The sequence below is a fragment of the Meleagris gallopavo genome, chromosome 1 (genome assembly GCF_905368555.1).
Source record: "Meleagris gallopavo chromosome 1, MGAL_WU_HG_1.1, whole genome shotgun sequence".
In the NCBI taxonomy this organism is placed as follows: domain Eukaryota; kingdom Metazoa; phylum Chordata; class Aves; order Galliformes; family Phasianidae; genus Meleagris; species Meleagris gallopavo.
This window is the reverse complement of record NC_139404.1, coordinates 71,301,698-71,328,220: the sequence shown is the minus strand read 5'-3', so window position 1 is coordinate 71,328,220 and position 26,523 is coordinate 71,301,698. Positions and strand designations below refer to the sequence as shown.

Sequence of the window (26,523 nt, the reverse complement as noted above, 5' to 3'; positions counted from 1 at the left end):
CCATTTCTAATGAGAAGAGGGTTTTGCAATTCACTAGGATTGAAAGGACATTTCTTAAAGCATCAGCCTCAGGCAAGATGTCCGTATATGCACAGTCAGTAGTACAAAATCTTCTTCCATTTAATCCTTGTGAGGTCTAAGACAATCTATAGGAAACATAGTGATAACTGCTATACTAGAAAATCTTGTAATATATTTCTGGCTATTTCTCTGAAATCAATGTATTCAATTTAAAATTATTATTCATTGATTAAAGTAAGTTTTCACAAATACTTATTACGTCTTTTGTCTTTGTTTATACAGAGCCCAAGCAGGAGACATGACTGTCATGTTTGACCATAGTACGGATAACAACGTTTCTTTTGTTCTCCCTACATTATTGCTTCTGCTGCAGAACAAAAGCTACCCCAAGACCTCCCTCCCTGCAGCTCACCATGAGATGACAGAGTCACCCCAGGAGCCCAGGCCAAACAGGAACCGCACTGTCTTGCAGTATGAGTTGAAGCCAGGGGAAATTGTATCAGCCAGCATGGTTTTTGGAGTACTGTGGATAATTTCCATCTTTGGAAACTCCCTTGTTTGCTTAGTGATCCACAGGAGCAGGAGGACGCAATCAACCACCAACTATTTTGTTGTCTCCATGGCTTGTGCAGATCTTCTCATCAGTGTTGGAAGTGCACCATTCGTGCTGCTTCAGTTTACATCAGGCAGATGGACACTTGGGAATGTGATGTGCAAACTGGTAAGGTATATTCAGTATTTCACTCCTGGAGTCCAGATATATGTGCTCCTCTCCATATGTGTGGATCGATTCTACACTATTGTCTACCCACTGAGCTTCAAGGTGTCAAGAGAGAAAGCCAAGAAAATGATTGTAGCAGCTTGGATCTTTGATCTTGCATTTACATCACCAGTTTTCTTTTTCTATGGCTCCAATGAGGATGACCACTGCAACTTTTTTCTCCCAGGTTCTTGGGAAGGAGCCATCTACAGTATTATCCATCTCTTGGTGGTGTTTTTGACCCCATCCATCCTCATTATCCTATTCTACCAAAAGGTCATTAAGTACATTTGGAGAATAGGCACTGATGGCAGGACTGTTAGAAGAACAATGAATATTGTCCCAAGAACGAAAGTGAAAACTATCAAGATGTTCTTAATGTTAAATTTAGTGTTTCTCCTGTCCTGGCTCCCATTTTATGTGATACAACTGTGGCACCCAGAGGAAACAGACTACAGAAAAAGTTCCTTGGTTTTCATGGCTATCACATGGATTTCTTTCAGTTCTTCAGCTTCAAAGCCAACCCTGTATTCAGTGTATAATGCAAACTTCAGAAGAGGGATGAAAGAAACTTTTTGCATGTCCTCCATGAAATGCTACAGAAGCAATGCATACACCATCACCACCAGCTCAAGGATAGCAAAAAAAAATTATGTCGGGATCTCAGAAATCCCAGCACCAGCCAAAACTGTAACCAAAGACTCAATCTATCATTCATTTAACAGAGAAGCAAAAGAAAAAAAGCTTGCCTGGCCTATTCATTCAAATCCTCCAAATACATTTGTCTAATTGGCTTAATATCTTTGAATGGTGATTATGTACCATCAGAACAAAAAACTTGATCTCCTTTTTGAACCAATGTAAACACACTTGTTTTTACAACTTTTAGAGAGAGAAAAAAAAAAAGATATTTTATTAAATGCATTGATTTTGATGTATCTAGTCTACATAATTTCAGCTACATTTTTCTTCTGTAAGTACTCTCCCTGAATCACAAGCATATTTGCTTTTTTCAAAAAAAAAGCAAAGCTCTTGCATTTTCTGTTTGAGTGAGAAAACTGAGAAAAAATACCACTGCATTTTTAATCAGTGTACTTTGGCCACCATGTTTAAATATAAAAATACACTCAAAGACATCTCTACAGCCTTTTGTTATGCCCTTAAGAATATTGTTGCACTAGGGTTTTCCTTCTTGTTCAGACCTCATGGCTAAGATTTTTGTATGTGGTAATGCTGGCAAAACGCTGAGCTGATTGAATTCAGCTATAAAATTTCCACTGCCTCTGTAGAGTCAGCATCGAGTGCTTTTGCATACTCAGCATTGCACTTCCAGAGAGATCTAGTGGTTGAAGCACCTCGAGAAAAGTCCTACCCCATATATTACCCTCCCCAATTCCTCTCTAGCCGTATCTACACCAACGCTGATGTGCCTGATGAACAGCCACAGCAGAAGAGGAGCAGCATCACCTGATCTGACCTCACCACCAAAAGTCCCCAAGCAATGACAAAATGCAGTGGGAAGCTCCAAAGTTCTTCCCCAGCACTCAGCAACTGCTTTGGAACCAAAATGCAAAGAACAAAATTCCTAAGCCAGTCTAGGAGGTGCTTGGCTGATTGTGCAGCTTGCCCATCTTGAGCTAAAAAAAAGTGGACACATGTACACTGTGGACACGTATACCATGAGTTCATTTATCATAGATATTTACTTTTGAGGCTTGCTTAATCTGAGACACAGATCCACTCTTCTCATTAGGACTAGGTAACACCACTTTCAGTTATCTGCTAAGATCTACAAGACTGGATTATTAAATCCACAGGAGAATGAGGAGGGGTGTTTTTTTGAAAACCAGTCTGAAATGGGTACCCTTTACATCATTCAGTTATCAAACCCATTAAGAAGAACTGGAAAGAGCCTGTATGTTTGATATTGATTTATTTTCCTAATTTCTATTCTACTGCCCAAAAACTACAGCAACACACTCAGAAAACATCACAGATAACAAAATAAGGTCAGCACAAACAGCATTTGGTGAATTCCCCTCACTTTGATGGATCAGTATATCCACTTTCCCTCACCCTGGAAAGTTCCTTTGTTGTCTTATAACATGAACAAGAGATTCTTGCCAGCTTCAGACCAGCAGTCCTGTTATTTCTTTTCCACACCGAAGATTTTCATCCTACTGTGATTTCCGACACAGAAACTGCTTCAGAATAGGCTCTGCTTGGATCATCATAATGTACCGGCTAGGGTACAGCCCAGTATCTTGAAGATCAGATTACCAACATGCATTTCAAAATCAGGTCATCCCAAAAGCAGTGTGGACTCTTTGACCTTAGGCATTCAACTAGGCAGAAGCCAGCTATGGGGCAGAAATAACATGCAAGCATCAGATATCCACCTTCACATACCCTATTTCAAAATCTCCATCTTTGAAAGATGCAACCTCAGTCTCAAACTGTTCAGAGAATAATTATCTTTTTCTCCTGATTTCAGAGCAAATGTAGCACAACCAGCCTGAGGCCTGAAAGTCCTGTAGTAACAAAAGATAATAGAACAAGAGCAGCAAGCACTAAGGGTGTATTAACCACAGTCATGCATCTTCCCTTCTGATCAGCAGAGAGCAGAAGCACATGCATCGTTGAACCCTGGGTGACAGAAGTGGCCTGGATGGCCTCTAGTGCTGGAATATTGTGTAGGGAAACTCCTTTGTTGAGTAATATTCCTGCATGTATTTTAGAAATTTTCCTTCCCCCTACTCTACCACACTAAGTGTGGCTATGAGAACCCTTACTGTCTGTGGGAACATTTCCTGTATATATTTCACAAGTTCAGAAATCCCCATTAATGAAGATCAGATATTTCTCATCAAAGTCATTAGCAAAAATCCCCATGTACTAGGAGAGGAGAGGGCCTTAAAAATGAGACCATTCTATTCTGCATGGTTCATGTTCCAGGCAAATTGTTTCTCCCTGAAACATCAGCATGTGCTGATAAGCAGCAGAGCTCAGATTATTGCCACCTTGTGCAGGGGCTGCTGCCCTCAGACTTTCTGCAGTAAAGAAAGGGAGGAAGAGATGAAGCTCACGTCTGAAATGCCAAAACCTCCCTTGAGACAAAAAGTCTGCCAGACATCATCTTGAATATGAAACCAGAGGAATGCTTAGATATGAAGCCAGAAACTTTCACATAACTGCTCCTCTTCTGAACTTGAACGTATTTCCCCACCTTCCAGAAGCTGTAAAGAAGCTAGAAGAGCAGTGATGCGCCTGAACATCAGGTATCCATGTTCACGTGGAACCGCTTCCTGTCCCTGTCCCACCAGTCCTGCACATTCTTGCCAGCCCTTGTCCTCTTGGTGTGCTGGGAGCACCGTGCCCCAGACAAGGCTGCCTCCGCACTCCTGGCAGCTCCCATCCTCCTTAGGCAGGGGACACCAGGCCACTGGTAGCTTTGTGCCACTGCCATAGGAGCTAAACATGGCATTGTGCTGTAGCAGGGTTGAAGGTGGAAAATATTTGGCAGCTTGAGATGCTGACCAGCACAAGGAGAAACCTTTTCCACATCTTATTTTTATCTTTTATTTCTGTTTTTTAAAACATTGTTTTAGAGGAGGTGATGGATTGGTTTGATAACACCAGACATCATGTATCACTTAGTCTGCCAATGTCCCAGGAGTGCCAGAGACTCAGGAGGGAGATCATGCATTAACTGAGCAAGAAATGGAAAATGCATTGAGATTTGCTTGATCAATATGTATCTGTCTATCTAGATGTCTAGATATCTATATCTACAAATCTTTCCACACTCCTTCAAAATTCCTTACTACCAACAGCTGCTTTTGCAATAGCATAACAATAAAATTACTAAAGAATGAGAGAAATTTAGGACTAAACCAAGCAATCCTATTCAGATAAAGGGACCTTTAAGGAATGTTCTTCAATGGGGAAATGGCCAGGTACTGCCTCTGGATCTTCACGCTGCTCTGGAGGCAGATGCTCCCATGTTCCAGGTGAGATTGGCAGGTCTGGTCAGTGTGCAGACACTTTACCTGTGGGTACCTGTGTGTGCCTTAGTGATTGAGTGTAGTGAGGGGTGAGGAGCCAGAATACACAGGCTGAAGCCAGCAGAATTCATTGTACCAAACTTGACACCTAGTCCTCAAAGGAGCAGCTATGGGAGAAAGAAAGGACTTCTGGATCTCTAGCCCATCCAACATTTATTCTTAAGAGTTTTCTGAGCAAGAATATGACCAGTGCCAACAACTAAACATTTCTTTCCATTAAGTGGACACGCATCAAGTGGAAATTCTGTCATCACCATTTACTTTTTATATTAACTATGTCGTCCTTATAAATCATCAAATCGTGGCCCTCCATTTTATTTCAGGAAAAAGTTTATTTTCTGTTGAATGCATTTTAAAAATGTCCAGCTTGGGAGGCAGTGAGAAACAGAGGCACATACCATTTAGAACTTTTTCAACCAGCATCCCAGAGGTGATAGCAAAGTGGCAGCAGTTACCCATAATTACACCTGAAAGTATTCATATGTCTGGTTAAGAATCTTCTGAATTTGTCATTCTCCTCACCTCAACCAGCTTCACATCACAGTTAACTGACAATGATTTAGGAACTGTTTTTCTGAAGTGTCAAATGCATGCCATCAATTTCAGCTGAAATTCTGAGTGCTCAGCCTTTTTGAATATCAGATCCTTCCAGTTCAAACCAAGTAGATTTGAAGTATATTAAATCCAGATCTGCACAGTTAGAGGAAGGGTTATTAGTTCCTTAAGTGATTTTGTAAGTTAATATACCTTTACTAGTTGGCTCTTTACAACCTCACAAGTATTATGGAATAGGCCATTATAAATTACAGGAGATTTATTTGAACTGACATCTAGTAAAACGTAACAAACCTACTGAAAGATTGTTATATAAATGTCACCTTCTGGCAAGCAGTTTGAACTAAAACATGGTTTTATTCTACACTACTGCTAATGCACATACAAGTGTTCTTTCAGTCTCATCACAAAGCTGGCCTCTGGATAAAATTCAAAAGTGGTACATTCAGCACTAAGTCCTTTGTGTTCAGAATCTCAGGCATTTTAGACCAGCTCTTGATTTGGTCCTAAGTTTGCAAGGAAAGGGGGAAAAAAAGAGAGAAAATAAAGACTACATCACTAAATAATTTCATTTACCCTCACCTCATGCCCAGCCAGACACTAGCCTTTCACTGCATGTATGAGTAAGACAGGAGATATTCTCATTTCCTTTATTAGGGAAAGTGAGGGGAGATAGTCAGGAAATTTATCTTTCTTAAGGTCTTGTAGAATTCAACACATTAAGCAGCAGAGGTTGCAAATGGATGGGTCTAAGTATCTACCTTATTTCCACTGACACTACAGCACTGCTTACAGATTTCAGTTAAATTCTGTAGATGAATCATCTCCGCTGCAATATGTACTCTGCAAAGTCCCTCCCCATATTGGTCCAAATACAGGAACTGCAGCAATTAAATGATATTCAGAGTTATCAAGACTTCAGATTGTTTACAAGTTACCTGTCTATGCAGCAGGAATAGCATCAAGTTTGCTAACTTGCAACGCCGCTGGGAGTGGATTTGCTGTGTGGGTTTCTGCAGAGTCCAAAACAGCTCTTAACACATTGTTGGACTGCTCTTTCCTATTAGCCCAGGGCATCCATCTTCGAATTAAGTATTGGGTTTTTACATTTTTTTCTTGAAGAAGAGAGATATTGTGGACAAGACCTTTGGTCCTCTTACTAGGAGTTGCACCAGTTGTATCAGATTGTGGCAGTAAGCACTGAGTTTCTGAAGTTGTGGACGTCTGTAGGACAACAACAGAAGCAGCTACCACTTCACTACAGGCCAGAAAACAGATGTATAGAGAGCTATGTCAGGATACTTCAAGAAAGTTGATGTGGTAAAGAGTGGCTCTCCATAAGTTGCTCTTGAACCCACAACAGTGCTTCCGTAAGTCCCATCAGAGATAGACATTTGCCATTCAAGTATATAACTTTAAAAGATACAACTTTCAGAAACCGATTTTTTTTTCAGATTGAGTATTTTACAGGGTATCTCAGAAGTGCCAGTTGACAAAGCCATCTATATTTCGTATGTTGAGAAGTTCATCACATGCCGTCAATGTACAAAACTCCCTGAAGGAAAAAGTGTTTCATCAACCAGCATAACCCAGCTGTAAATTTTGAACCCCTAATGTGAGCAAACTGTTGATTTTAGAATTATAGAGCAATCTCAGGACTCTTCAGCTCCTCTGGTTACATAGAATTCATCTCTCTCAGATGACTCTGGTCAAATTTCATCCAAAATGCAGAAATGGAACCAAGAATCAATCAGAATTTGGCACACATTGCTCACTTTTGAGACTTTGTTTGGGCCCTGAGCCTGGTTTGCTAGGAAAACAGGATTTATGCAATACTGTGCAGTCAGATTTCATCGGCAACTTTTAAGTCCATTACCAATTCTAACCCTCTTTGAAAAGGCAATCATAAAGCTAATACAGTTTTGAGAATTAACAACTGGTAACTTGGTGCCTATCCACCTGCAGGGGAAGGCAAAAGAGAAATCCAATACTGCTTGTAGGCTGTGAATACAACAGCAGCCAGTCGGATGGCGTCCTTGATGACCAGTCAGTTTGCCTGCTATCCATCAGCAAGAGTGAAAGAAGAGCAAGACAAAGATCACAAACCTAAAGGGAATCATACTCACAGAACAACTTACTTTAGAGTCCAATAGTCAAAATCCTTTTTTTTCCTCTCTGTTTTTTCTTTTATACCATCCAAACATTTCTTTAATATCAATGTACAGAATCAGCACAAGCATAAAAATATACTGGCATTATCAAAGCTAAGATAGGATAAATGGGAAAAAAAAAAAAAAAAAAAGTGCACTGGAGGCAAGTAAAAGGAGCCTAGTGATCTATCAGCTTCTGTATCATTTAAGGATATGGCCACAAGTGATCAAGTTGAAGCAAATCAAGAATTTTCTGTCTTCCAAAGAAGAAAAAATCTGACTCTAAATATACTCAGTCTGATCCAAGACAAAGGGAAATGAGTCTGTGAAGAATCCTTCAGTGGTTCTGACAGTATCAGAAAAACACAGATAGCAATATTTTAACCTTTAAGGAAGGAATCTATGATTACACTTCTCTAAAAGAAAACTTTGGAGGAAAAAGTAAAAGAAGAGAGAGAAAGAGAGAAAGAGAAAGGAATAAAGGGAGAAAGAAAGAACTGGTGTCTAGTCTGGGGGAGGGCTTGAAACTCTAGATTAAATGAAAAGCAGCCCAAATTCTGCTGGGAGACAGAAGACCAAGCTTGCAGGGGTCCAGTCTTCCAAATGTCAGCTATTCTCAGGACAAATAACAACCAACAGCCACATGTCTTGTGCTTGCTTCCTTCTTGTATCCTGACTACTGCAGGAGAAATTGTTTGCCAAGTTTTTTCTGCTCTGTACTGTAGCCAAGTTGTGCACTTCAGAAGGGTACTGGTCAGGAAAGAAATTGGAGTTCAGTGCGGTTAAACTTCCTTCCTACCCTTACCATTTCCATGTAGAGCTTCAAATCAAACATAGCAGGATGATGGCATACATGGAAGAAATTATGCTTGGAAGCATCCTTGACAATTCTTGCACTTCCCTCCCTCCTTTCTAATAAACTTGAAATTGCTCCTTTATAAAACTCTCACTGATGTTTGAAATCAGCTATGCACTAATGAAGACAAAGAAAATGGAGGTTTCCAGTAACTGAAAGAAAATAATTTTAATCCACATTATCAGGTGATTTTTCAGGTTATAGCTGGTGATAGTATTCCTGACAGAACAATACAAAGTGTGTTAACAACAGGCATGTTTTGTTTATATGAATTATGTCATGCAAAGAGCGTAATTCAGAAAAAAATGCAGGGTAAATTCAAGCAATCACAAGAGGCCATTCATCATTCTGCCTACGTTTTTCTTTATTCATACTTCCACAAAACTGTAACTGTGTTCATTCCCAGAGGCAGAAGTTCATGGCAAAAGGATTAAAACAGACAACCTTTATCATCTTTCTCCAGCTGTCAGTCAACCTTTTTTATCTTCCAGCACGTGTAGACAGTATCAGCTCCACTGACAGCGCCACTGCGTTAGTGACTTTGGCCTGAAACAATGACAACATTAAGTGGCTACTGCAAAGACGTAAGATTATGTAAGTTCAGAAAGCTGAAGTAGTTAATTGGTTGTTTCCCAGATACCCACAGCAATCCCCTCTGGTTGCATTGGTGTACTAGCAATTAAAAAGCTTGTTTTTCTTAGGATTTCCTCACCTTCTGAAGATAAAAAGTCATGAGAGGTGCATCTTGCTTATATGAGAATGATAACATCCTTTGTTCTAATAAATAGATCCCTGAAGTATAGATGATCACCTAGTGAAGGTTTACACAAGTACTTGTCACAGGAATAACTGGCTGATCGGAAATCTAGGCAACATCCCATTCCCCTTTATCTTAGATGCTAGACAGGATTCTAGGTTTAAATGGAAAGCTAACCCTACGATCTTATTTACTTAAATGGAACTTCTCCTGGCATATATTAATGAAATAAATAAAGGCCTGTAGGCCAAAATCTTCTCTTCCACAAGCAAATTTCCCCTTAGCTTCACAGAACACTTTAGTTATGTGCTGGCAAGTTGAATTTACCCTTTTATTTTCAAACTCTCTCATCAGTGAAAATGACAGGCAACCTTGGCTTATAAAGACACGTATGTTATAAAATAATCTAAATTTCAGAATGTTCAAGATGAAAGAAGACTTTAAAATTTGTGAGTACCACAACCACTCCAACACATACCCAGTATTTAACCAATGTTGTCAGTGTTAGCAGCTGCTGTCTGTTGCCCCTATCTATTAAGTGTTGCCCTTCCTTCTGATCATACAGCTGAAGAGAAGAACATCTGAACAAGCCAAAAATCACAGAAGAATAATTCATGTTTTCATGCTGGCCTCTGGGAAAGGAAGCCTTGATGGCTTTTGAAAATAGCTGCCAGGCCATTTGTGAAAGAATGAAGACTCACAGAAGCTCCTTCTGTAGTGTAGAATGGATGCACGCAGTGAAGTGGGAAATTTCAGAAATTCCAATCAGAAAATACTGATGTAGCAATATGGCAGGATTTGTGTTCAAGAGGGAGGAGGAAAGAATTGTTTTTACATCAGCAGGTATCTGGGGCAGGCTGGTATGCTCTATGACAGGAATATGCAGCACTGCTGTTGCCAGTACTCTGTAACTTGATCAAAATACATTTTCAAAGTTGCCATTAGAAAGAAGGAATGGGAAAGATCAGCTTTCATACCATACGATTTCCATTCATATCAAACATCTTGTCTCACGAAAATAAGTATTTTACAATCCTACTTTTACAATCTACATGCAGTCTGCTCTTCGCAGCAGAATATCTATTAGCTGCAGCATAGTTACTAACAACATCATTGCCCACCACAATAGTGTGGCCATACACAAGAGTTGCTCGAAGTAGCAGTTCATACTTTTGTCTTAAGCCTTTTTTCAGTTTCAAGCAGACACAGAAAAGCAGAGCTAACGTTGCACAAGCAATGGAAGTAAGACTTCCATTTGTTTTTTTTTAATGAAATGTTGCTGAAAATCATTAGCTGAACAATGACAGTGTTTTCTAGTTATGACTTAAATGAAGTAAAAAAGAGAATACAAACAACGGTATGAATACTACAGCAATTAAGCAACAGAAATGTGCAGAAATTGCATAAGAGAATGGTTATAACTGACCATGCTGATCCTACTTATCTATATATATAAATCTATACATTTCATAAACACAGCATCACTTGTAGTCCAGTGATTTCATTCGGTATGAGATACCACAGAATTTACTGCAAATAAGCAGCCTTTGTTGTCTAATATAAATGCACAAAGACATACAAGAAATCCAACTATGCACATAATTTACAGTGAAATTGTTGCTCAGCGCCATTAACAGCAGGAAGTCACAAGCTGGTGTTTTGCCTTCAGTACCTACAATAGGAATTTCTATGTGAGCTGATCCTCTATCACTCATGCTACAACTCTGAAGTACAATACGGAATAAGGATCTTATTTCAGCTTTTCCTGCTTGTAGACAAATCCAGAACATTTGTCTCTTATATTAGCAGTAATTTTATTGCTAATTATAGAGATTATTACTTCTTGGAAAGTAGCAAACTAGACTATAGCTAAACTTTCCCCTTCTCACAGGATGCCAGAAAAGGCTAGATTCATTATTGATGTAGATTAGTCTTCAACCTAAAATGCAAAAGTTAAAAAAAGAAGTCAGCCACAGACACCTTCCCAAAGCTAGACATGGTTCCAGCTGTCCCACTGCCTACTAACTGTGCCCCAGAGCTCACCCAGGCTCCCAAACACAGCCCCATAATGCCAACTTGACTAAGCTCAGAAAGAGGAGCCACTAGGATGGGAAACAGACACTATTGCTCATCACATCCAAAAATTTCAGTTCCCCATTTCCTTCATAAAAGAAAACTCCCAGAGAACTTTCTTGCATAGTATCACAGAAAGTGAAACCACAAAAGAATGGAGGGAAGAGAGCAGGTGTGATATTTTTTTTATGAGATCAGTTCTGCATTTATCACAGTGCAACTGTTCCTGTCATAAATGCCACACTCTTCCTGTATGTTTTCAGCATCTTTGATTCAGAGAGATACTTGGGTACATAAATAAGTTTTGAAATATATGTTTAATTATAATACATGCTTTACATATGAAACTAGAGGTGCTATCTAAGTCTAATTCTACCTAAATCCAACATATTAGGCTTTTGGCATGCTCATGTTACAAAATCCAGCTGCAGGGTTCATGGATTAGAGTACTGAGCATCTGGCCTACTTTGTTGTTTGTTTTTATTTTTTTCTTTCAGAGAACACAGAAAAAAGACAGGCAGGAATACAACAGATCTACGCTTATGGTTGGCTTGTCATTGTCTTTCAGAAAAAACTGCAGTTCAGAGTTTAAAAAAAGGGGCAGGAAAAAAAAAATCAACTCATCTCCATCTCTGTTTCAGTGTTACTTAACTTTTCACAGTAGTTTTCTATGTCTATGCAACATTTCTGGAAACTGCTAAGTACACATGTGGTAGATCTAGAGAAAACCATGTTTTAAGGATTAAAACAAGTACTCAGAATGAAATTCTGAAAAGAACTGTGTGCTGTACACTGAAATATGACGCTTTATTATTTTCAGTGCTTTTGACTAATTGAAGATAATTCCAAACAGACATTATTAGTTCAATAAAAAGAATGCAACATTCAGTCTAGCAAAGTCATTCATTACAATATTTATTTTATGAAACAAAGAAGAAAATATAAAGTGAAATTTTTTTCCATGCATCTTATAAAATACAGAGAAAGTCAATGTCACAAACAAAACAGAGTACAAGCAAAACAGAAAGCCCACTGAAAATCCTGGGAGCTCCACTCTTTGTATTTCATCTCACACACACACACACACACACACACACACATACACACACAAAAAAAAGAGCATATGCAGAAGAAAGTGTAGTCTAAATAAAGGAACAGGTCATCTGTCAGTGTCTTAAATGAGTAAATCTGTCCACAAAACTTTTGCCATCACCTCTGTTTTGATAAGACCAAACTGACGCAATTTGTTTTTCTAGCTACCAGTTCTTGGTATTATCTTTGGATGGGAGCTCACAGTAGAGCTCATATCACATCAGAGCCCAGGAAGATACCTGAGCTCAAATTTTAGGTAGATACAAGAAAATAGCAGGGCGCAATCGGTGGCAGCTGTTCCACTGCTGTAAGTAGGTGATGTAGGCTTTGACTGTCTTACTGAGGCTTAGAGGGAAGAAATACGTCCTGTGAAAAACACATTGGCAGAAGCAGAGAATATATGTAGTACTTCTCTAAGAATTCCATGAACGTAAAAGACATTTAGTGTTATAAATGATGCAGAAAACAACACCTTTATTCAGGTTGCAAGTTACTTTGCTAGAAAACTTTTTACTGAAAACTTGATGAGACTCCTTTTTCTTGTCTTGCAGCATTCTACTTAGCTTTAGCAAAGCTGTTACAAGATCTTTCTCCTGCTTTTATTGTACAGAACCTCTGAGACTCCCATAATGGTTACCAACCACATGACTACTGACCACAAAGCCAATCTAATTCTAGTCTCATGCCTCTAACACAAAAGCAGCCCCCACCTCTTACTAAGAATGTCCAAAAGCTACATAGCTGTATTTTTGGGGGGTGAGGTGTAGAGAAAGGAAGAACAAGGCTCCACTTAACACAAACACCTATTACCCCAGAAGCCCCACTCCATGCAGGTTTAAGAATACCACAAGCAAAGAGTTTCATGTGGGGAGGAGCGAAGAGAAGACAGCAGACTGGCATCCTTCAACCTGGACCCAGGGATGCATCCACTTCTCCAATAACAGCATTCTTCTGCTAGCAACCAAGCTATCTCCGCTGTAGTGCAGAAGGTTCTGCATTTGACTCCTGTGAATGATGCACCATAGGGAAAGACTGTTACAGTGACAAATGTGGTTTCTGCACTGTTTCTTAAAAGCAAAGCTAGGAAGATGTAAATCAAAATTTAATCTGTAGCACGGAATATTAAAAGACTAGAAAATAGGAGATACAGAATTGCCTGTGCTACCTTGACTTGGTCCTTTGCACGCATGTATCAGCAAAATGAAAGATCATGTAACAAAGTCATCTTTCAGTCCCCAGAAGAATCTTATTTTATTCCACTGACAAGCACAAGTGAGGCAGAAAAAAAAAACTCCATTGGAAATCACAAGTTCAGCATTTCTCATTTTTGAGTGGTTGCAGCTAGAATAATGTTTTCTTGATCAAGTTTTAAAAACTACATTATGTTAGGTATTCAATTTCCCTCACATTAGGAAAACAAAAAATGTAGTAGATTATAGTCTCAGGCCTTCACAGGCCTTACTGAAACACAAGGATTGAGTCTATTTTTAAAATAACTACCCAGCTTCCTAACTAGTATGATTTCTGTTTTGTCCGTGTAAACATTACACAGAATCTTTGTACCACCCACTAAACCCTTTGCTTCAATCAACTATTTGTGCCCAAGAGTACATCCTTATGTTTCTTCCTACACCAAAGCCATCCTCCTACACTATAAAAGATGTAATGAAATGGGAATTAATTATAGATGGATACTTACAAGGATTGCCGCTGTTTGGTTCTGCCTTCCCAGCCTTGGTGAGTTTGGCTGAGTTCTGCTGTGCTTTGCCCTGCTCCTCTCCAGTTAGTAAGGCTTTTATTTCAGAGGGGATTTTCCCTTGGTCCATTGCCATGCACCACTGCTTGTACTGAAATACACAAACATGTTAAGCATTAGCAAACTGCCAGGATCACATTAGCAGACTAAACAAAACTGTAATCTTTACCTTTCAATATACTCATTTAAGGTTTGAATTGACTGGACTGAAGCCTCTTACAAAACTGCAGAGTACTAACGAGCTAAACATGTGTCCCTGGTTGCATACCTGGCTCCAGTAAGTCCTGTTTCAGTCAATAAGCTGCGACTCGATGGCAGAGCTAGACACAATACTGTAATTATTAAACAACATGGAACACTTTGTGCATTTTCTTGCTGTTAACATGCCAGAATACCGTTCCAGTTCATGGCCTATTAAAAAGAGATATTTCACATGACTCTGGGGCTGACTGACTATTAAGAGGTCCTTCCTGATTGTGCAAGGCAGAACTACAGGACATTTGCCTGTTCCTAACTCCCTCAACTAAAATTCTTGATTAACAAACGCATAAAATGGTCATATGCAATGGTGCTCTCTTAGCTTACTTCTAAGCTAACCAGCAAATAACTTACAGCATGATGTTCATATTCATCAAGCAAAGTAGGCAAGCAGCTGAGTGCATCTGTTAAGGATGTTTTAATGTTCTATGGCTAGCCAAATCCCACTCTCACTTTAGTTAATGCAATTTCACAAAAGCCCACAATGGCAGGCCCCAAATAATGCTGAAGGTCAGGTTAAGTGATGGTTTCATACCATTTCAAGCTCTTCTCTGAGAGCACAGATGGCTCGCTCTCGGCTTGAAACCAGCTCTTCCAGGTACTGGTATCTCAGCTTCTTCCTGGCTCTGCACTCTCTTGCACTCTGACGACTTCTTTCAAGTTTTGCCTTCAAGTCTATTTTGGCTGGTTTACGACCTCGCTTTCCTGGTTTCTTTACTTTGCCTCCAACCACCTGAAAATGAAAGGTACACTAAAGATGATGTTCTGCAAAGGGAATGCTGAAACCAGGTAACCGTGCCTATAGCTGTCTCAAGCAGAAAAACTTGCACATACTTCAACCAGTTCTAGAGCATTAGAGGAAAGAAGATGTAGCTCATTTCATGAGCTGATGTACAAAGCTTTGAATGACAAACAAACAAACAAAATAAAGGGATTAGACTTGATATTGAATCAGTTCTTAAGTAGTCCTACTGTAAATGTTACTAACCCAATTTGGAGGAGCAATATCACAGAAAGATAGAATGGCTGAGGTGAAAAGGAACCTCTCGGGTTCATCTGGCTCAACGCCAAAGCTCAGGCTACTCAGGATCACATCCAGACAGTTTCTGAGTATGGATCTTCCACCAAAACTCTGGACAACCCGTGTCAGTGCTCTGTGACTCACTCATTGCTTCTTCTGGCCCTCTCCTCAGCAGCTCTGTATCTCCCTTTAACTGCAGAGCCCCAAACCAGACACAGTACAACAGATTTCTAGGAGAATATCTGAAACATCTAGGAGGGAGAGAGATGATTTCTAGCAAAATTGTTTTAGTATTATCAGCAACCCCTGCCTTAGTACGTGCCAGCTCAAGAATACTTTATTACAGAGTTTTACACTTCAAATTTAAATAAAAACAAAACAAAACAAAAAAAGATTTATGTCAATACAAACCAAAGTTTTGTTTTGCTGAAATAAAATGACAGGATTTTCAGCCTATTCTGAAGAAATTATCCTCCAAACTATCTGCATCTCTTCTGAAATTTCTCTGTCTTGATTTATTTCAAAGGAACCTTCTGAGTATTTTTTACTAAATAGGAGATTCAATTCCACTCAGTCCTACCTCTGCCCTTTGCTGCCTCCATTTGAGCTGTACTGAATCTCTTCATATTTACATCTGAAACAGTTTGACACAACCTGGAAAACTGTCTTCTCATGCGACCTATCCCAACAGTAACTTCTGCCACTGCGTAATTTAGATCTCCTTTGCAGAAAAGTAACCACATAACTTCTTGCCCTACCCACTGATGGTTCTGGAATCATTCTGTCCTTTCCTTCATGGTCCCATTTTACAGGTCTAAAAGCACCTCTTCCTACAAATATAAAAGAAAGAAATAGTTTCCTTAAAGTTTACTCTGTGCCTCCCCACTCAAATATATTACTCTTATTATGAGAACGTGGCCTTTTAAATATGGTATGAAACTCAGCACACTGGCCACGAGGTAGTACTGCCCTGTAAGCATTACTTCAGTCACAAGTTCCATTTTCCCTCTCAAGTGAGGGGAAGTGAGAATTTCTCTCTGTTTGCATTCTGACCACACTGTTTGACTGGAGAGGGTGTGGAGAAACACACCTAACACACCTACATATAAGAATTTCAATGCCAGCCAATGATTCACCACACCGTGTACAAACTACTTCTTCCTAAAAGACACTGCTCAAAATATCAGAGTTCATAAAGAAAAAAAGACACTTTCTACTGTATAATGCTGCAAAATAAGTCAGCTTCAACATTCAAAGAAGTCATTTGTTCTATGCACTTAGCAAGCTGCAATAAAAACAATAACATAGTGAACTGATGTGCTAGAATGAAAAAACAGATTATACAATTGAGCCTATTCTTTCTTTGGAAAGCAAGTCAACAATCACATGCCAACATAATGTACCCTTTTGTACATTGCTTCTCCTAAGTTATTCAGGAGTAGCTGCCCCTCAGAATCAAATAGAGAAAGTACTTAATGGACATCTAGTGATAATGAAACAAACATAACACATTCAGAAAAGCAAACAAAAATCCAGTCTTTTACATTTGAACTACAGAGTACAGATTGAACGATTCATTTATTCCACGATGCACTTCCTAAAATCTTCTAAGCTCAGATACTGTTTTTCAGTTATTGCACGTGGGAAACCACTACACTTAAAGCTCTACAACAGGACAGTATGGTCCAAGACACAAAGCAACATATGCTACATCTGTTGTTCCCTTTGCTCAAATTTGGGGATTTCCAAATCTTAACTTTAATCTCCTCAGCACTCTGATTACACAGCAAGCCACCAAAGCTGTATAAAGCTAACCAGCCATGGCCAAGGGAAGCAGCAGCACCAGGTAAAGAAAGGTGGCTGTCCTTTTTTGGGCATGACAAGTGCAGCTCTTTCATCACGTGAGAAAGGATTGCACCCTGTTGGTCACTGTTTGCTAGTGCTCTGACCACCAGGACTGGGGAAATAATGAAGAGCTTCCTCCACTTCTAACTCTTTCAGCAGTTAGACACTAATCGTCTGCCTTCACACAATCCCAAAGGATTCATACTGTCTCCATGGCACCATATAATCAGAGTCACCCACAACAGCTAATTTAATAAGTGATTTAACCAAATCCTTCATCCTTAGTCATTTTTCTTTACCAATATTTGGAAGTTTCTCCTGTAACCTTAAGCAACCCAGCTTAAGAAACAAAAGCAACAAAAAAAAAGCCTGACAAATGCTTCGTTAGCATTCCACATTACCAGATCTTTAGTCACATTTACCTAGTCAGTCACTATGCTGACATGACAGAAAAAAGACAAAACAGAAATTCTAGCTGATCCTGAGCATGGCAGAGAACCAACAAAAAACAAGCAAACAAATGTACTGTCTTCCCTCTGTATTCCCCTGGAGTTCATAAAGGGATAGGGACTACTAGTGGGGATTTGTTTTTTCAGGGAGTTATATGCCATCAAGACCTAGAGCAATATTACTGATAAAATTTGTCACAGAAATGTTAATAATGACACACATCTGTCAGAAATTATCCAAGTCCAATTCAGTTTAAACAAAATTCAGAAAACAGTGCATCTCCCTTTCTGATACAGCACTTAGACTCTAACATCACTCTCGTCGTGCTAACAGTGTTTGAGTACAAAATTATTTGACCTGGAACTGGAAATAGCTTCAATTATCTGCCCTGACATAGAAACAGCCATCAGATTTTGGGCTTCTTCTCATTATTATTATTATTGCAAAAAGAGTTTCAGTGGATGTCTGCAGATGAATGGCCAGAATGTGTCATAGAGCTGCCCTCCGTGTGAAGGAGATACTTCTTATGGCTACTACCATTCACCTGCCCAAGGAACTGAGCTACTTGGGATAATGCTGGCCTGTCACATATGCAGGAACTGGACAATCTGGAAGGTTAGAACAATGCTACCCTTTTTCTTCAGTGCTGATAACGCTGACCAGCCCAGTACCTTCCAGCAGTTCTTGGCTCATTCACAGACAAATAAATAGCTCCTAAGTGCTACACCAGCCAATGCTTTAGATCCAACTCAATAAACCATCTTCAGCAGACTGTTGTTTGTATTAGTAGTATAGGTCTGCAGAATCTAAATGGTGATCATACACAAAAATTATAGAAAACCACAAAAATGATCGGGAAGGACCAAAATCAAGCCTAAACTCTGCATTCAGTACAGTAGAAAGGAAAAATAATCTACTGATCCTTGCAAACATTTTTTTCAAAATAAATAGTCAAATTAAGTTAGTTACAATAAAGATGAAGTTACTCAGTCTGCTAAGTAATAGCACATCACACAAGGTTGTAGTAATAGAACTCATCCAGAAAGTACTCTCGGCATTCTTCCATTGCACAATATTTTATGTACTTTGCACAGATTAGTTAGTTAACTTTCACTGGTACACTCAGTAATCTGAATCATACTCAGCAAGCACCTGATAACAATCCAAAAACGTAAGATACTAAGGGAGCAAGCAATTTATACACCTTAAGCAAGTATGCCAATAGAAATTAATCCAAAAGGTCTCCCTATACAAAGTGATTAATTTATTAAGATAATCTCTAGCAGAGAGGGTCATATTTTAGCTTCTGTTTTTTGTTGTTGTTGTTTATTTTTTATTAATTTCAAAATATCCTTTTAAACTTGAACATGAACGAAGTTTTCTAGATCTGATGTTTGTATTTTCTGCCTCTCCCTTTAACTTCATACAATCAAATAATTGTGGGGGTTGGAAAGGACCTCTGGAGATCATCAAGTCCAAACCCCCTGCCAATGCATGTTCCCTAAATTAGGCCACACAATAAAGCATCTAGACAGGTCGTGAATATCTCCAGAGAAGGAGACCCCACAACCTCTCTGGGCAGCTTGTTACAGTGCTCTGTCACTCTCACAGTAAATACATTCTTCCTTGTGTTTGCTCAGAACTTCCTGTGTTCGTTTCTGCCCATTGCCTCTTGTTCTATTGCTGCACATAGCCAAGATGAGTCCCCCCCCCCCCATCGACTTGACTCTCACATTTTAGATATTTATAAACAGTGATGTTTATAAATGCCTACTCCAGCCTGAAGACTCCAATGTCTCTCAGCTTTCCCTGGTACAGGAGTTGCCCCAGGCCCCTAATCATCTTTGTGGCCGTTCTCATTTTGAGGAATATACTACAGCTGACCTATTCCTCTAAGGACCTCTTAAACCAGATAAGGCTAAACTACAGGGTCTCATCTATTGGAAAGTAACCCTATAGAGAAGGGCTTGGGAGTACTGGTGGACAGCAGGCTGATCATGCAAACATTATGCCCCTCTGCCAAACAGTGCATCCTGGTGCTCGAGAAGGCCAATGGTATCCTGGGGCGCATTAAAGAGAGCATGAAAAGCAGGTTGAGGCAGGTGATCCTTCCCTCCAGATGAGGCCACATCTGGAGTACTGTGTCTAGTTCTGGGCTCCTCAGTTCAAGAAAGATAGGTAACTACTGGAGAGGGTCCAGCAGAGAGTCCAGATGATTAGAGGCCTGGAGAATCTCCTGTATGAGGAAAAGCTGAGAGACTTGGGGCTGTACAGCCTGGAGAAGACTGAAGGGAGATCTTGCTAATGTGTACAAATATCTTAAGGGAAAGTATCAAGAGAATGGGGTCAGGCTGTTTCCTTTTGTGACTGGCAACAGGACAAGAGGCAATGGGCTAAAGCTGAAACACAGAATGTTTCATCTGCACATGAGAAAAAACTTCTTCACTGTGAGAGTGGCAGAGCATTGGAACAAGAAGCCCATAACTCTTTCTACAGAGATATTCAAAACCCACATGGATGTGACCCTGGGCAATGTACTCTGGGTGACCCTGCTTGAAGAAGGAAGTTGGACTAGATGATCCCAAATGGTCCCTTCCAACTTCAACCATTCTGTGTTTCTGTGATAGAGCACTAAGAATTAGAGAAAACGTACAGCTTGCAATTCCAAACTTTTTACACAGACAAACAAAAACTCTGAACATGGGTGGATGTAGCTATAGAATGGTTACCTCACTGCTGATGTAATTTATTTACCTCAGCTTATACAGGAAAATTCCTTTCACAGTCACCTCATTCACTTCCATGATAAGACTCTCAGATTACACAGTCCAGCCCTTCCAACAATGAGGAAAATGTGATTAGGTGGAACTTTAAAAGGCTTCAAGAACATGCTCGCTTGAGCTGGCAGATCATGCTGGCTATAAAATGAAGTATAAACTGTGGTTGCTTCATTCTCACACAGCAACATAAAAAGGGAAGCACCCTCCCAACAGAAAGGGGATCTCTTGAGTGGAGCCATCAAACTCTTAGGCCTCGTAAATTTGTTCTGAAAATAATTGCAGCTCTACAAAATAACAGCGAAATATTTTTCAGAGCAGCAGGCACTTACTGAAAAACATCAACAATAGTAATAGAAGATATGGGGGTCTGAAATCACCCAAGAGTATTATCTAAGGGAAAACGTGCTGACGGAAGTACAGTTTGCTCTATTCCTTACTGACAGTCACATCCAGTAGTTCTGGGCAGCACTGCTTTTCAAAGTCATCATCCTTGAAAATATCTCAGTGGTAAGCATTACATAAAAACATCGTATTATGAAAATGAGTTTGAGACTGAAGAGAAGAAAAGGAAATATTCCACTTTGCATATTCTTTTCTTCACTTTACATGAGTTTTTCTAAGGAAAAAAAGAGTAAACACCCGTGTTATTGATTGGGTGCCAATGTAAAGTTTATTTAGTCAATGTGTCCAACAACGTTTTCAAGAGAAGCAGATTACTGAGATCTCATGAAACACAATGATTGTATTAAAAAAAAATTAATGAAAAATCTGAAGATTGCCTGTTATAAATAAATTAATTCTAGGAGAAGTGAAGTACCTACATATGCCTCAAGAATTAAACTTTCTGTATCTTCTAAATTAGTGCCTGACCATACATACTGTTTCATTCAGTTCACCTACACGATTGTAAGCATTTTGTTGATATAAGCGATTCTTGACAAATATGTAAACATGGATAAACCACACAGAGCCAGGAGTTGGACTCTGTGACCTTGGCAGGCCCCTTCCAACTCGGGATATTCAGTGATTCTGTGCGAATTATCCCATCCCACGGCCTACCTGACTGTGCTTCCCCCTGCCTGATTCCTGAGGACTCGAGCTCTCAGGCAGAACAGCGGTACCCCCACAGCCACCATGCAGCCAGCTGAAACATCCAAATCCACCGGGGTTTGTGCAGCTCTGCCACCCCCTTCTGAAAAAGGACGCGGCCTCCCAGGAAGCCCAGCTGCTTTCTCTCCCCGGCCCTAACACGTAGTGACGGACCCTTACCTTGCTGTCATCCATGTGCCCCGCCAGCCCCTGCAGACCCACGCAGAGTGCACAGAAGCCGCCTGCCCGCGCCTCGCAGCTATCCGCAGCCCCGAAGCTCACCGTCCCGCAGCCGCCGCCATCGCGCTCCGCGCTGTTTGTTTACGGCCGGAGCCGCGGAGGAGCGGTGCGCGCTGGGAAGGGTAGTCCTGTCCCGCGCCGCCGCTATCGGCTGCCTCGGAGGTCGGAACACGATGAACTACGAGTCTCCAGCAGGCCGCGCGAGGAGCTCTGAAGTGGCGCACACGGCTCCGAGGAAGAACTACATTTCCCAGGAAGCCCTAGGGCCGTCAGCGCCCGGCCCGGCGCCTGCTCGGCTGCGCTGCTGGACGAGCTGGCCTTCCCGTTCTGCTCGGCCCGCCCAGCCCCGCGGGCCCCGACGTTTTTGCTGCAAGCTAAGGCAGACAAAACAAAGTTTCCCTTGTCCGAGCTTTTCCCTTAGTGGGGCAGTGTAAAACAGTAGGGCAGAAAAAAGATGAAGAGCTTGTTGTCGACTGACAGAGGGCCACAGTTTATTCCTAGGGATCCGTTCTTCCTATTGTATGCCACCAGGACAATAATAACATAGACTTTATATAAACATAGGCAGAGAAACAAAGCCAGTCAACCAGTTATTTGGAAAACAAAGTTGGGTTGAATAGAGCAACAGCTTGGCACAACCACCAAGATGATGGGAAGCAAAGGAAAATGATTGGAACAGTGACTATTTTTCCTCAAAGTAGGCTAATCAGAAATTGGTTGTCTGCTATTGTTTGCTTTATTTTGCCTTTTAAGTTTTGAAGACAGAATTGAGTCTTCCTAGCCACTTAGAATCTGCATAGAGTGCTGAGACTGCGATCTGTGCACCACCACATCTGAAGAAGTAGTACCAGCAATCCTTTGGGAATACCAGGTTTCACCTCCTTTCACATCAACGCATACCAGAAAAAGTTGAATGCTTTTGATGCAAAGCTAAGCCATGGCCTCCCTAGGTCACTTGAAATTAGGTCCTTGTTTGCTCAGAAGAAGCATGTACCCCAGGAAACAGTTCTGTAAACATGGTCTGTATTTCAGGTTTGCAGTGAAGCCTGAAGCTACGCATGTTTCATGTTGCTGCATGTTTCTTTTTATTCATGAGCTCTTCATGCAGTGCTATTCACAAGAGTTTCCCATGACTTAATCTCTCTTACATGCAATTGTTAGGTCTAAGGCTTTGTCATGGGATTTTCCCCCTGAATCACAAACCTTCCTCTTGGAGGGATATACTTTCTGCATCTGCATGGCAGAGACAAAGCACTTTTATAAGCTTTTTTCATAAGCTTATATGCTTTTCAGTTGTCAAAGCAGTTTGCGCACTTCTTCCTATTAGCCTGCCAAAAATGGTATATCAATTCTTGTAATTCTGCCCTTGATTTTTTTTTTTTTAATAAAGCTACCAGAGATGATTAGATTGATTAATGCATTAAACAAGAGGCATCAACAGTGGAAAAAATGTTTGTGGAAGAAATAGCTTGCTATGAGCTTGCCTATGTTGCCTCCTGTGACCCTCTCACATCTTCGCCTTCAAATTCTTGAAGAAGGTAATGAGGTGCCTTCACCTTTGGCACTATCCTGAGGCTATAAATGGCTTTAAAAGCCATTTGGGGGTTTCCCTGGTGAAGGGAAATATTGAGTGGCAAAGAGCCAACATAGCTCACTTAGGCAACCCCCTGTTGCAACATGAGTGGAGGAAGGAGATTAGACATAGCCCCAATTGCTGATTCAGAAAGGCCAGAATCCTTTTAACCAGCAAATTAAAATTACAGCTGCATCTTTTCTCTCCATTCTGCTTTTTATCACATAAGAAACAGAGCTCTCAACTTCTGACAAAGCTATGCAAAAGTTCCCTGACTGAACACGTAAGAGCTTCCATGCTTTAGCTCTGAACAGAACAACTGCTTTACCTCTGTGTTTTTGCTGTAATTGTGGATTAATATGAACATACAAATTGAACAGCAGTCTGTCAGAACATTAGAAAAGAGTAAAGAATAAAAACATTAGAAAATTGTAAAGAGATTTAAATACTATATATATGCACATATGTTGCACCTGAGCTGATGATGTTTTAAACTGAATTTAACAGATTCATACCTCTTTGCACAGCAGAGAGTACAGCAGAAAAAAAAAAAAAAAAAAAAAAAAAAAAAAGAAAAAGGATTAAGATTTATGGACATTAGTGTCACAGAGAGGCACTAAAAGCATGTACCTACCTTCCACCTTCTCTCATCTAACAGCTTTGGACAGTGGGGATGTGTGATAAGAGTGAAAAGTTCACATACTCTTCCCTAAACAGTGTCCTTTACTGCCACTCAAAGAAACAATGCTGAATTAAATGGACTGACAGCCTCAACTAGTCAGATTTCTTTCTTTCATGTTCTTTAACAGGTCACCATACTGTCCAGCAAAGACTCATAAGTGTGCTAAGGTTTTTGAGTGAAGCTTCCTTAGTTAAAGGCAGATGATCTATGTATTAAACCAACTAACTCTCACTAACTGCGGATTACTGTTTTCCCTAGTGAGTGATCATTCCCAAGCAATTTTCTGAGACATTCTAACAGTTCTATTGCTAAACAATTGTGACACGCCAACTAAACACTACCTTGTATTAATCCCAGTATCACAAATTGTCTTACAGGAACTACTTTGCAGTCCTTTGCTCAAGTGAATTACATTTATTAAAAGAAGGGTTGTTCATCCTCTTGGAATGGCAAATCCAGACAGACTTTAAGGTATATAAATAAACTTTGTTCAGTGATCTTGCAGTAGTTCAAAAATCATTGCTTATGTCAGAGTGACTAAAAAGAGATACAACTAACTGGGTGATTTTGTACCATGTGCTTGCATTTGCAGTGAAGTCAACACATCTCAAGAGAGCTATTTATTCCCTCTAGAACTGTAACTATTTGAATTTGGGCAAATGGAAATCTGTTCTTCTGACAACCTACATGAAACAGGAATAAATATTGCAATCTCTTGGTATTACAATTCAGTATTTTCTGAAATCGCTCCATTGTCCATTTATGGAGACTTAGCAGATTTAGTGCCTTTGAGATCAGTTCATTTATAGATAGGAAAACAAGGGTGCAGTAATATATCTTATTGCTGCTTACATAAATATAAAAGTATACCTGGTAAATTCATAAGCAGCACACATTAAAAAGAATATATTGTGTTCTGGTGAAGTGATTAGTTATTTTGCTGGTATGATATATATATATATATATTTCCAATTTAATAAACAATTTCTTTGAAAGCAGATTTTAAAACTGTAAGCTGTATTTGAACAAAGCACAGCCTGGTGTACTCACTATAGACCATACAGTTGAACACTGATAAGGAGTTTGCTCTCATCTTCACTAAATATTCTACTTCATGACTAGATTAGCAGCTACTGTGGTTTAAAATGCTTGAAGTCATGGCTACAGGAGTTCTTCCCATTTAGCTATTGCAAAAGACTCAAGATAGTGTGCAATAACCAGCTCTTGTCCTGACATACATACAGAGAAAAGTCACGCTTTAATCTAGCCAAAAAAAAAACTTTCCTGCTTAAGCAAAATCTTGATAAATCTTGGTAAATTAGTTTCACTGCATGAAAATTTTCAGGGGGCATCTGGAAATGAGATACTTTGTATTTTTTAACTAGCTAGCAGAAGTGAGGGAAAAAAGGTCAGGCTCTCCAACACTTCACACATACAATAGTTGCGAATAACATACAGTGGAAGGCTAGACATTGTTCAGAAAGGTATTTGGATAACATGGACAACATGCAGAATTTAAATTAAATTAAATTAGAAAAATAAAGCCAAAAACAGAACAAACAAACAAACAAACAAAACACACACACACACACACACACACACACACACAAAAACAGGACCAAAGAGCAAGACAAACCAATCACTATGATTAAAAATGATCATATGATTAAAAATAATCATAAAATGATTAAAAAGATGAGGAAGAGTGGGTTAAAGATCAGTATGGTGCGTAAGTGAATAAAATCTAATCTTGGTTCAGAAACAACAAACAAACAGTGGCACAATGTGCCACGTTCAGGAATGTGACAGCCATGTTGTAACTGGCACTTGAACAACAGAGAATTATTGCTGCTGATATGGTAATTGCAGAGGTACAGAAAAAAAGTGGGTGGATCATGTGAAATTCATGAAATACTTGAGGTGAAGTACAGCAGGATTAGTCTTTTTCTTTTAATTGTGTACATTGATCCCTATGTGTAACTGGTTTAATAAAAAGCATATTGTTCATTCTCATGAGGCTTACAAATCTACTTCATCTCTGTGTCATTTTTTGTTTGTAAGATATTTTGCAACATGCTTTTCCCCTTTGGCCTACGCAAGTATGCCTACATATGCATACCTATTAGAGCCAGACAAAAATCTGCCGCCTGTAGCTGGTCGTTCTTATAACAGAATTTCTGGTTGTTTTCCACAACACTTTAAGCTATCTGAAACAGTCTTGTTCTGACCCAGATTCTGTGACATGAGCTAGGTTCACACTCGAAACATTTACCAATCTAGGCCTGATACTGTTGTCCAGTTCAAGGATACAAACAAGATTTCTGCATAGTTTGTGCGCAAAATGAAGGACTCACACAACAAGCTGGATCTGTGTTGTAAGTAGGTCAGAGGACTGCCATCATGCCCTTGACCACTCTAAGAAATGTACGTTTCATGTGAAAGGTCAGGTTTATCTATGATAGAGCTTTGCCCTGGTCTACTCTGCTCACTTCATTTTAAGA

The 26,523-nt window shown here is 39.8% G+C and overlaps 2 protein-coding genes across 2 annotated transcripts; one reads left to right on the top strand and one right to left on the bottom strand.

The window, feature by feature from the left end:
* The first annotated feature begins 328 nt into the window (after positions 1-328).
* Positions 329-1,570, top strand: GPR19 (G protein-coupled receptor 19). The gene has a single exon (XM_085216839.1). It carries the CDS (start codon positions 329-331, stop codon positions 1,568-1,570), a length of 1,242 nt encoding a protein of 413 aa, XP_085072965.1.
* Positions 1,571-13,021: 11,451 nt separating this feature from the next.
* Positions 13,022-21,866, bottom strand: CREBL2 (cAMP responsive element binding protein like 2). Its single transcript, XM_003202540.5, has 4 exons — positions 21,708-21,866; positions 14,878-15,075; positions 14,028-14,175; positions 13,022-13,333 (listed from the first exon to the last, which is right to left on the bottom strand). Coding segments are annotated over exons 1-4 (363 nt in total). The 5' UTR covers positions 21,723-21,866; the 3' UTR covers positions 13,022-13,331.
* Positions 21,867-26,523: the final 4,657 nt, after the last annotated feature.

Bases quoted from the DNA above. Each gene is read 5' to 3' on its own strand.
- GPR19 (XM_085216839.1), top strand. From the start codon at position 329: ATGTTTGACCATAGTACGGATAACAACGTTTCTTTTGTTCTCCCTACA.
- CREBL2 (XM_003202540.5), bottom strand. The intron at 14,176-14,877 runs GTATGAAACCAT...TGTGTATTTCAG, and splicing joins TCAGAGAAGAGCTTGAAATG to TACAAGCAGTGGTGCATGGC.